This window comes from Manduca sexta, unplaced genomic scaffold (genome assembly GCF_014839805.1).
Source record: "Manduca sexta isolate Smith_Timp_Sample1 unplaced genomic scaffold, JHU_Msex_v1.0 HiC_scaffold_2992, whole genome shotgun sequence".
Classification (NCBI taxonomy): Eukaryota; Metazoa; Arthropoda; class Insecta; order Lepidoptera; family Sphingidae; genus Manduca; species Manduca sexta.
The window spans coordinates 1-11,843 of NW_023594013.1; the positions used below are offsets into that span (position 1 = coordinate 1).

General features: G+C 52.7%; 1 protein-coding gene across 1 annotated transcript; it reads left to right on the plus strand.

Annotated features, from left to right (window-relative positions):
• Positions 1-415: 415 nt before the first annotated feature.
• LOC119192615 (dedicator of cytokinesis protein 7-like) lies at positions 416-11,468 on the plus strand. Its single transcript, XM_037446424.1, has 11 exons — positions 416-483; positions 1,018-1,119; positions 1,505-1,654; positions 2,610-2,787; positions 3,058-3,283; positions 9,007-9,182; positions 9,389-9,515; positions 9,630-9,799; positions 10,026-10,160; positions 10,559-10,699; positions 11,259-11,468. Exons 1-11 carry the CDS (start codon positions 416-418, stop codon positions 11,451-11,453), a joined length of 1,668 nt encoding a protein of 555 aa, XP_037302321.1. The 3' UTR covers positions 11,454-11,468.
• The last annotated feature ends 375 nt before the right edge of the window (positions 11,469-11,843 follow it).

Here is an 11,843-nt window from a genome sequence, read left to right on the forward strand (position 1 = left end):
CCGTCAGTTGGCATGCTATACTGCTGTTTACATTAATGGATCTCGATTTCTTTTTCAATACTTCACGAAAATGTACCACACTAAAGATTTTTTTACATGTTTACAAATGATTTATTTTGATTAATTTATTCTCGGGATAGGATTATTTGGGATCGTTTATTGAAAACAAATGGTAGATTGATAGTGTCGTCATAATGTTTAGGGCAGTTTTAAACACTTTTAAAAGTATCTTTTCAACTTATAGACAAACTACAGGGTGTTCTGAAAATATATTAATATTTTTAAGAGCGAATATCGCAAAAACACTAAGCAAAATTGGCTTTATAAAAAAATACAAAAGATTATTGTGGTGAACCTTTTTCGTTACAAACTTACATGTAATGCACTGAAAAAAGATTTTATTTCTTCGTAGAACATGAACGAAGGCGCGACATGCGACCCGCACGGCCGCAGCGGCCTGATCTCCAGCTACATCCAGTTCCAGTGCACCATCCCGAGACCCTCACTCTCTGATAGAGACATTGGACTGCCGCTGCCGCCCACAGGCAAGACCACATCCTTACATTAGCTTTGCAGCTTCAGAAATTAAAGCATCATGTTTTATAGCTAAACTAGGTTTTGCGTGCGGATTCGTCCGCGTGAAGGAGTTTTCTGGGATAAAGGTCCCGCTATATATTTTCCGGGATAAATAGTAGCCTATAACCTTCCCAGGATCTTAAACTATCTCCATACCAAATCCTCACAAAAAATCCGTTCAGTAGATTTTGAGAAACTCGTCAACATTCAGACATACAAAAAGGGACTTTGTTTTATAATATATATATAGATAGATAAGTTAAATCTATTACGCAAAAATCTTAAATCACAATAACATTCTCTGTGATGAAAATGCCATTCAAAATAAAAATATATTCAGTGGACCATCATTGATTACCATTTAGGTTTAAATTTGTAGTTCTCATTGCGTAATACGTACTGCTTCTAAAAATTATATACAATTTTGGTTCTTATATCCAGTGCTTACGGACGGATCCCTGCAAAGATCCCGCACGAGGAGCTGGCTCTACAGTGGGTGGTTGCAAGCGGTGCCACTAGAGACCTCGCCATGCAGAACTCATGGTAAATGATAGTCTACCCACCCTTATTACAAAACTTTAATATACCCAGAAAGCCCAGACGTTACAACTTGCTACTCGACAATTAAATTATGACGGCATTTTTTTTATGTAGATACTGTAACATTGAGCAATATGACAAAAAAAAACATTCACGTCGAATTATAACCTCATCCTTTTTTTGAAGTCGGTTAAAAAGCGTCTGGTCTCGCGGTATTGTACAGTAAAGCGAGAGTGTACAATAATTTGAAGTTGTTTTGTTGCTATTATTTTTCGATAGGCGTAGAGCTAATAATACTGTTTTTTTAATTATTAAATTCAAATAAAAGGATTTTAACTCAGACTAGTGTGTCATTTAACATGGAGTAAATTCGTGGCTGGTGTTGCAGGTCGCTGTTCGAGCTGATGATCAAGTCGATGGTGGAGTACCTGTACTGGAGCGGCGCGCACGAGGCGCCGCGCAAGGCGCGCTTCCCCGAGCAGTTCACCGACGACCTCACCACCCTCGTCAACAACGTCACCTCCGAGATCATCTCCGGGTACGGCAGGGACACAGTAGCTTGGATGGCAGTGTGCAGTTGGCCTCATGCTGCCGTAGACGCCGAGGGCGTCCTTCGGTGCGCGGGGGCTCCTGAGCCCCCCCCCCCCCCCCCACCCTCACAGAAGACGGGCCGCACTAGGCGGCACCGCGCAGGGGCGGCTGTGGAAGTAGACTTAGACATTTCCGTCAGAGGAAGCTCGCAGTCGTCCCTAATGCGCCGAAGAAGGCCACCGCGGAGTTTTAGTTGGTATGCCGTGCGCTGTATATAGGTTAGGGACTCGGCCCGGCGGTCGCCTGAAGGTCGACATAAAATCCGGGCGGCGCAATGCCGGGTCGTAAGGCACGGTGATCCCAACATAACCGCTCAGTCGCCCCCCACGAAGGCTGAGCGGTAGTCATAAGACACTTTCTCCGCGAAAACAAAAAAAAAAAAAAAGGGACACAGTAGCTTATGATGTCAGGTCTTCCACCTGTGTGTGTCTAAATACATGGGCTGGATTTTTTTATATTTGTACGGCAAAGTGACCTCTGCACCTGATGGTAAGTAGAGTGGAGTTCAATAGAATGTCAACTGCGATGATTACCCCACGATAGTCGATACATTTATGCTGGCCTGTTGGAACCGGATATACAAATAATCCCGGAACGTGACACACTTACGTGGGCCACTACGGCGGGTTTTAACACCATAAGCGTACGGAGGTCGCTATCCTGAGACATGAGATGTTAAGTCTTATTGTATCCAGTTATTACACTAGCTACAATGTCCTTCAAACCGGAACACAACAGTGACTGCACACTGCTGCATGACGACAGACATAGACATTGCGGTGGTACCTACCCAGGCGGACTCTCACATATGAGAGACCTACCACCAGTATCACGCAATATTTTGTCATAATTTTACTATCATCTCGCTTAACTCGTCAAGTAAATATATTTTGTCATGGCAGGTACGGCAAGAACAGCCGTCTCACGCAGAGCCTGAACAACAGCCTGGCGTTCTTCCTGTTCGACTTGCTGAGCGTGATGGACCGCGGCTACGTGTTCAACCTGATCCGCAGTTACTACAAGCAGATGAGTGCTAAGATCGCGTCGCTGCCTGATGCTGTGCCGCTTGTGCATTACAAGGTATTTGTTAGAGTGGTACTTTATATTTTGATATGTATATGAAAATACATTTGGTTATAATTCTGATCCTCTTTATTTAACGCACCCTGTATATCAGTGACGTTTGATATACAGGTTGTATATAATACAGTAGATGATTTTTTTTTATAATTCCTTTTATTCGAGGCATATTTATAATTTGGAATAATTGTTATTAACGTGTTTTAAAGTGTACTTATTGGTTGAGTATAATGTATGTACTGCTAAAATGTGCGCGTGTGTGTGTGCCAGTTGTCGTTCCTGCGCATAATCTGTTCGCACGAGCACTACGTGTCGCTGAACCTGCCGGCGGGCGGCGCGGCGTGCGGCGCAGTGTCGTTGGCGCCCTCCGCGCAGTCCGTGGCCTCCGCCTTCCTCTCTCCGGCGCGGCGCACGGCGCCCTCTCGCACGAGTTCCGCTCGCGACACTACCTCGCCGGACTGCTTCTCACTGAGCTTACCAACGCGCTCGAGTTGCAGTGAGTATCGACTTCCTGAATACAAAGTACCTGTTTATAACTCACCCTGAATATAAATTAGTATTTTTCTATCGATTGCAAAAATTGACCAATCACAATAGAGGTTTATCAATATACCAATCCTTTCACCCAACATTCAGTGTCGATATACCGATCATGTGCAGGAGTCCGCTGCTGCAGAGCGCGGCGGTGGGCGCGGTGTGTGCGCTGACGTGCGCGCACGACGCGGACCCGCGGCTGCAGGCGCCGGAGCTGCGCGCGCGCGTGGCGGCGCTGTACCTGCCGCTGCTGGCCGCCGCGCTCGACGCGCAGCCGCTGCTCTACCGACCCAGCGCTACTAATGGTAAGTGGTGACACACTACTACACAGTACTAGTCGGTGTGTGCGCTGACGTGCGCGCACGACGCGGACCCGCGGCTGCAGGCGCCGGAGCTGCGCGCGCGCGTGGCGGCGCTGTACCTGCCGCTGCTGGCCGCCGCGCTCGACGCGCAGCCGCTGCTCTACCGACCCAGCGCTACTAATGGTAAGTGGTGACACACTACTACACAGTACTAGTCGGTGTGTGCGCTGACGTGCGCGCACGACGCGGACCCGCGGCTGCAGGCGCCGGAGCTGCGCGCGCGCGTGGCGGCGCTGTACCTGCCGCTGCTGGCCGCCGCGCTCGACGCGCAGCCGCTGCTCTACCGACCCAGCGCTACTAATGGTAAGTGGTGACACACTACTACACAGTACTAGTCGGTGTGTGCGCTGACGTGCGCGCACGACGCGGACCCGCGGCTGCAGGCGCCGGAGCTGCGCGCGCGCGTGGCGGCGCTGTACCTGCCGCTGCTGGCCGCCGCGCTCGACGCGCAGCCGCTGCTCTACCGACCCAGCGCTACTAATGGTAAGTGGTGACACACTACTACACAGTACTAGTCGGTGTGTGCGCTGACGTGCGCGCACGACGCGGACCCGCGGCTGCAGGCGCCGGAGCTGCGCGCGCGCGTGGCGGCGCTGTACCTGCCGCTGCTGGCCGCCGCGCTCGACGCGCAGCCGCTGCTCTACCGACCCAGCGCTACTAATGGTAAGTGGTGACACACTACTACACAGTACTAGTCGGTGTGTGCGCTGACGTGCGCGCACGACGCGGACCCGCGGCTGCAGGCGCCGGAGCTGCGCGCGCGCGTGGCGGCGCTGTACCTGCCGCTGCTGGCCGCCGCGCTCGACGCGCAGCCGCTGCTCTACCGACCCAGCGCTACTAATGGTAAGTGGTGACACACTACTACACAGTACTAGTCGGTGTGTGCGCTGACGTGCGCGCACGACGCGGACCCGCGGCTGCAGGCGCCGGAGCTGCGCGCGCGCGTGGCGGCGCTGTACCTGCCGCTGCTGGCCGCCGCGCTCGACGCGCAGCCGCTGCTCTACCGACCCAGCGCTACTAATGGTAAGTGGTGACACACTACTACACAGTACTAGTCGGTGTGTGCGCTGACGTGCGCGCACGACGCGGACCCGCGGCTGCAGGCGCCGGAGCTGCGCGCGCGCGTGGCGGCGCTGTACCTGCTGCTGCTGGCCGCCGCGCTCGACGCGCAGCCGCTGCTCTACCGACCCAGCGCTACTAATGGTAAGTGGTGACACACTACTACACAGTACTAGTCGGTGTGTGCGCTGACGTGCGCGCACGACGCGGACCCGCGGCTGCAGGCGCCGGAGCTGCGCGCGCGCGTGGCGGCGCTGTACCTGCCGCTGCTGGCCGCCGCGCTCGACGCGCAGCCGCTGCTCTACCGACCCAGCGCTACTAATGGTAAGTGGTGACACACTACTACACAGTACTAGTCGGTGTGTGCGCTGACGTGCGCGCACGACGCGGACCCGCGGCTGCAGGCGCCGGAGCTGCGCGCGCGCGTGGCGGCGCTGTACCTGCCGCTGCTGGCCGCCGCGCTCGACGCGCAGCCGCTGCTCTACCGACCCAGCGCTACTAATGGTAAGTGGTGACACACTACTACACAGTACTAGTCGGTGTGTGCGCTGACGTGCGCGCACGACGCGGACCCGCGGCTGCAGGCGCCGGAGCTGCGCGCGCGCGTGGCGGCGCTGTACCTGCCGCTGCTGGCCGCCGCGCTCGACGCGCAGCCGCTGCTCTACCGACCCAGCGCTACTAATGGTAAGTGGTGACACACTACTACACAGTACTAGTCGGTGTGTGCGCTGACGTGCGCGCACGACGCGGACCCGCGGCTGCAGGCGCCGGAGCTGCGCGCGCGCGTGGCGGCGCTGTACCTGCCGCTGCTGGCCGCCGCGCTCGACGCGCAGCCGCTGCTCTACCGACCCAGCGCTACTAATGGTAAGTGGTGACACACTACTACACAGTACTAGTCGGTGTGTGCGCTGACGTGCGCGCACGACGCGGACCCGCGGCTGCAGGCGCCGGAGCTGCGCGCGCGCGTGGCGGCGCTGTACCTGCCGCTGCTGGCCGCCGCGCTCGACGCGCAGCCGCTGCTCTACCGACCCAGCGCTACTAATGGTAAGTGGTGACACACTACTACACAGTACTAGTCGGTGTGTGCGCTGACGTGCGCGCACGACGCGGACCCGCGGCTGCAGGCGCCGGAGCTGCGCGCGCGCGTGGCGGCGCTGTACCTGCCGCTGCTGGCCGCCGCGCTCGACGCGCAGCCGCTGCTCTACCGACCCAGCGCTACTAATGGTAAGTGGTGACACACTACTACACAGTACTAGTCGGTGTGTGCGCTGACGTGCGCGCACTGACGCGGACTCCGCGGCTGCAGGCGCCGGAGCTGCGCGCGCGCGTGGCGGCGCTGTACCTGCTGCTGCTGGCTGCCGCGCTCGACGCGCAGCCGCTGCTCTATCGACCCAGCGCTACTAATGGTAAGTGGTGACACACTACTACACAGTACTAGTCGGTGTGTGCGCTGACGTGCGCGCACGACGCGGACCCGCGGCTGCAGGCGCCGGAGCTGCGCGCGCGCGTGGCGGCGCTGTACCTGCCGCTGCTGGCCGCCGCGCTCGACGCGCAGCCGCTGCTCTACCGACCCAGCGCTACTAATGGTAAGTGGTGACACACTACTACACAGTACTAGTCGGTGTGTGCGCTGACGTGCGCGCACGACGCGGACCCGCGGCTGCAGGCGCCGGAGCTGCGCGCGCGCGTGGCGGCGCTGTACCTGCCGCTGCTGGCCGCCGCGCTCGACGCGCAGCCGCTGCTCTACCGACCCAGCGCTACTAATGGTAAGTGGTGACACACTACTACACAGTACTAGTCGGTGTGTGCGCTGACGTGCGCGCACGACGCGGACCCGCGGCTGCAGGCGCCGGAGCTGCGCGCGCGCGTGGCGGCGCTGTACCTGCCGCTGCTGGCCGCCGCGCTCGACGCGCAGCCGCTGCTCTACCGACCCAGCGCTACTAATGGTAAGTGGTGACACACTACTACACAGTACTAGTCGGTGTGTGCGCTGACGTGCGCGCACGACGCGGACCCGCGGCTGCAGGCGCCGGAGCTGCGCGCGCGCGTGGCGGCGCTGTACCTGCCGCTGCTGGCCGCCGCGCTCGACGCGCAGCCGCTGCTCTACCGACCCAGCGCTACTAATGGTAAGTGGTGACACACTACTACACAGTACTAGTCGGTGTGTGCGCTGACGTGCGCGCACGACGCGGACCCGCGGCTGCAGGCGCCGGAGCTGCGCGCGCGCGTGGCGGCGCTGTACCTGCCGCTGCTGGCCGCCGCGCTCGACGCGCAGCCGCTGCTCTACCGACCCAGCGCTACTAATGGTAAGTGGTGACACACTACTACACAGTACTAGTCGGTGTGTGCGCTGACGTGCGCGCACGACGCGGACCCGCGGCTGCAGGCGCCGGAGCTGCGCGCGCGCGTGGCGGCGCTGTACCTGCCGCTGCTGGCCGCCGCGCTCGACGCGCAGCCGCTGCTCTACCGACCCAGCGCTACTAATGGTAAGTGGTGACACACTACTACACAGTACTAGTCGGTGTGTGCGCTGACGTGCGCGCACGACGCGGACCCGCGGCTGCAGGCGCCGGAGCTGCGCGCGCGCGTGGCGGCGCTGTACCTGCCGCTGCTGGCCGCCGCGCTCGACGCGCAGCCGCTGCTCTACCGACCCAGCGCTACTAATGGTAAGTGGTGACACACTACTACACAGTACTAGTCGGTGTGTGCGCTGACGTGCGCGCACGACGCGGACCCGCGGCTGCAGGCGCCGGAGCTGCGCGCGCGCGTGGCGGCGCTGTACCTGCCGCTGCTGGCCGCCGCGCTCGACGCGCAGCCGCTGCTCTACCGACCCAGCGCTACTAATGGTAAGTGGTGACACACTACTACACAGTACTAGTCGGTGTGTGCGCTGACGTGCGCGCACGACGCGGACCCGCGGCTGCAGGCGCCGGAGCTGCCGGAGTGCTCACGTGCGTGCATCGTAAGAATTTTATATATCACTAGCTTCCGCTCGCAGCTTCGCCCGCGTGGATTTCGGACTTCAAAATGGAGGAGGTGCTCAATTTGTCGGGATGTTTTTAATGTATGGTGGTATGCAGGTGGTCCGATTGTCCGGTCAGGGTCTGATGATGGGATCCTGGTGAAATCGAAGGAAGCTTATAGCATGATTCAGTATTCACGCGTGATGGCTTATTATTAGCGTATTTCATGTATAACTTTGGTGTTTCTATACCGATTTCTATGATTCTTTTTAAGGACTATTTACTCATGTAAACTTTGTTAATTAGGGATGACTGAGAGTGCTATAAACGTAAGAGTAGACAAAATAAATATAATGAGAAAGCTTCGAACTGCTAAGCTATCGGGAGTTACACGTGTTATTGTGAGTCAACCATAAAAGATAGACATATGCTGTCGTGGGATATTTTTTACATAATTTGAAGGAGAACATTTCCGTCTTACATGATTTTTGGCAAGTAGCTTTTAACCATTAAGGTTGCACACGCGACGGAAGCTTAAAAATGGAGTAACTTCTCCCGTTTTCCCAACATTTCCCTTCACTGCTCTGCTCCTATTAATTGTAGCGTGATGAAAAGTATACTATAACCAGCACAGGAGTATGACAAATAATTGTACCAAGTTTCGTTAAAATCCGTCGAGTAGTTTTTGTTTCTATAACGGTTATACAGACAGACAGACAAACACAAAAATTTTACTAATTGCATTTTTGGCATCAGTATCGATCCCCAATCACCCCCCCGATAGTTATTTTGGAAATATATTTCATGTACAGAATTGACCTCTCTACAGATTTATTATAAGTATATAGATTACTTAAATTTAAAACAAATATGTACAAATTAAAAGCACTATTCGTTTGACTTCCGGTTTTATCATTTTCAGAACTATTGCCATTGGAAAGTGAAATGGGCCAGTTCGGTAGTTTCTACTCGTCGCCTACGTCGGATGACTTTAAACAGGTATAGCAATATATTAATAAAGTTCTTTTTCTTGCATTCTTAATGATTACTACTAAATGCGTGAGTAAGTTTTTAAATCAAAAATTATAAAGCAAACAGCAATGTTTCTTCGTTGGAATTTATTCTGTTGCTACGGATACGTCGCGCGCACACAACGTGCTCGCCGCGAGCGAGTGCACCTTCGCACCTTTCAATGCTTTCGCAAATCGGCAGTGTGATGAGAACTTGACGGTTAAACGAACGCACTACTCTTTTCATTTGATCGTAGAATAATAAACAGCAATGTTGGTATGTTGTTGCAGAGTGGTCGCAGCGCACTGAACAGCGAGACGAGCCGCAACCTGGTGATGTGTGCAGTGTGGTGGTGCGTTGGAGTTGCGCGCGTCCCTGGCGCAGTTGGTCGCCGAGCTGCCGGCGCCGAGACGAGCCGCCTTACTGGCTCCTGCTGGACCTTGCCTTCCGCTGCCTCGAGTACAAGGTACACATTCGGCACCGAACAGCGAGACGAGCCGCGCAGCATCACTCGACCTGACTACTCACATGTGAATACGTCTGTTACAAGCTGCCACACAATAATATATGGGTGAAATTATAATAGTCAAATTCAAGACGTGCCATTTCACATCCAATTTTAAAGTTAAATAAAAAAATAATTAATAAATTACCACATAAATATTGTTATAGGGTCGTAAAGAGATACTGAAGTGCGCACAACAGAACGTGCGCAAAACAACCGACATCAAAGCAAAGCTGGAGGACGTCATACTGGGACAGGGGTCCGCCCGCTCCGACTTCATCATGAGGCGCAAAGGTAGGCATTTTTTATTTTGAACTCTCTCGTCAATCGACTCTATATAGAGCCTACTCCACTTAGCAACAAGTGCAGCGTGGTATAATGCGTGTCGCGTGTGTTGTGTGTGTGCAGGCGGCGGGTCGTCGTCGGTGGGCGCGTGCAAGCGCGAGCGCTGGCGCAAGGAGTGGGTGCGCGGGCGCGAGGCGGCCACGTCGCCGGCGGCGCCGCTGCCGGACCTGTCGGCCGCGCTGGCCGCCGAGGCCGCGCTCACGCTGCTGCACACGCTCGAGACCATCGTGCAGGTGACGCTACCATCCCCCGACCGCTCGATCCTGAATCATTACATTCATTTTATAATCACTAAAAGTAGAACACTGTTTTGTTTACCATAGTTTCCTGCGGACACAGTGACATAATCCAGTTTTCTAGTTTGAAAAAAAAGTTTGTGGTTTTAATAAATAGATCTTAACATTTATGTTTGTTGTAACTAAGCTCATAAATATATATATTTTTTTATATATGATACAGTCGTGCAGCAACTTGGAGTGTGGACAGAGTGTATGCAGCGGCGCGTTGCAGGTGGTGTTGCGCGCTTTACAGCGCAACCAGAGCGTCACTGTGTTGCAACATATGTTCGCGACCGTGCGCACACTCATCCTCAAGGTAATGAAGAAAACAAAAATTGTAAAAAAAATCTTATTGATCTTGTAATATTTCGCTTATATTATTGTTTTTTTATGATATTTTGACCTAATCGAATTTTAATTCTTTTGTTATATTTATATATTCGGTTCGAAGACTGAAAAATATGTAAAGATTGTTTATGTGAACGGTTTATTAAAATTTAAGCTAATTTACAAATTTTTATTCAACATTTCAATAATATGTTTTACGTATAGTAAGTACTACATTTTAGAAAAAAAATACTTAAGTATTTAATTTATTTTTCTGCTTAATGTCACGAGTCATTCCAAAAATTTTGTATTAACAGCTATGTGAAGTAATTGAGGTTGCTATTTATGTATTTACTATTGTTAAGACGTGTGTGTGTGTGTGTGCAGCTGGGCTGGTCGTGCTGCGGCGAGGAGTCGGGCACGTGCCGCGTGCTGCTGCGGCACTGCGCGGCGCTGGCGGGCCCCGCGCGCGCGCACGCCGCCGCCGCGCTCTACGCGCTCATGCGCCACCACTACCAGCTCGGCAACGTACGCGATAGCCTATACCGCCCGCGTCCTGACACATCGCATGCCACTGATTCAATATTTACCTATTAAGGCGATACCTCAAGGTCCATTTTCATAAATTTAATATGACGAAATTTTAAAGGCAGAAATATCCATGATTATTAATTATTTTTACTGTTTTTCTCATCAACTGCGAGAACTAATCACTAACTAGACGTGAATTTAAATTCTTTACTTGCCAATACTTGTTTAGTTACCCAGATTAAAGGTGAAACAAAATGTATGAAAATGGACCTTGAGGTATCGCCTTAAATACATTCCACGGGCTACTAATAAAAAAAATCCAACACCTGCCTAAATAATTTCGTTACAAGTTAAAACTAATCAGTGCCTTCTGACATTCACTGAACGTCACCGCTCGGTGCCATGACGTACCACTATAGATTCGGACTTACAGGATTTGCAATGATGGATGTGAAAACGAGATAGTCTCTTCCGGCCTCTGAAAATATGCAATCGAATAAAGAACCTCCTAATTTTTCGAAGTTCATTAAAATGATATCACCACCTCACCACACAGAACTTCAGCCGCGTGAAGATGCAGGTGACCATGTCGCTGTCGTCGCTGGTGGGCACGTCCACCACCTTCAGCGAAGAGTCGCTGCGGCGCGCCCTCAAGACCATCCTGGTGTACGCCGAGCACGACGCCGAGCTGCAGGACACCAGCTTCCCGGAACAGGTCAGTGGGAACACTATACAAACCACCAGTTACTAATGTTATTGTATGCATTGCTCAGTAAATATCATTCATGGTCTTAAAGTTGTTTTTAGATTAGCAAGAAAAGTTGTAAAAGATAACTTCTACAGGGATTTTTGCGATATATACAACCATGGCAAGGCGACATTTGCAAATTTTAAAACTTGTGCTGAATCATATATGTAAAGGATTATTGAAATATTGCCGTTAGTGTTAACGCGTCTCGAAGTACTTGTCAATAAAATGCTGGGAGATATTCCTAATATAAACTTATAAAAATCACACATTATGTCCAACTAATCTATATGTATCAACCCTAGCTCTGTTAAGAGCGTTTACGTGCCGCGCGTGAAGTCAACTATAGGTAATTCTTCGCAAAATTCACTCACACGAGCCGTTGCGTAGCTG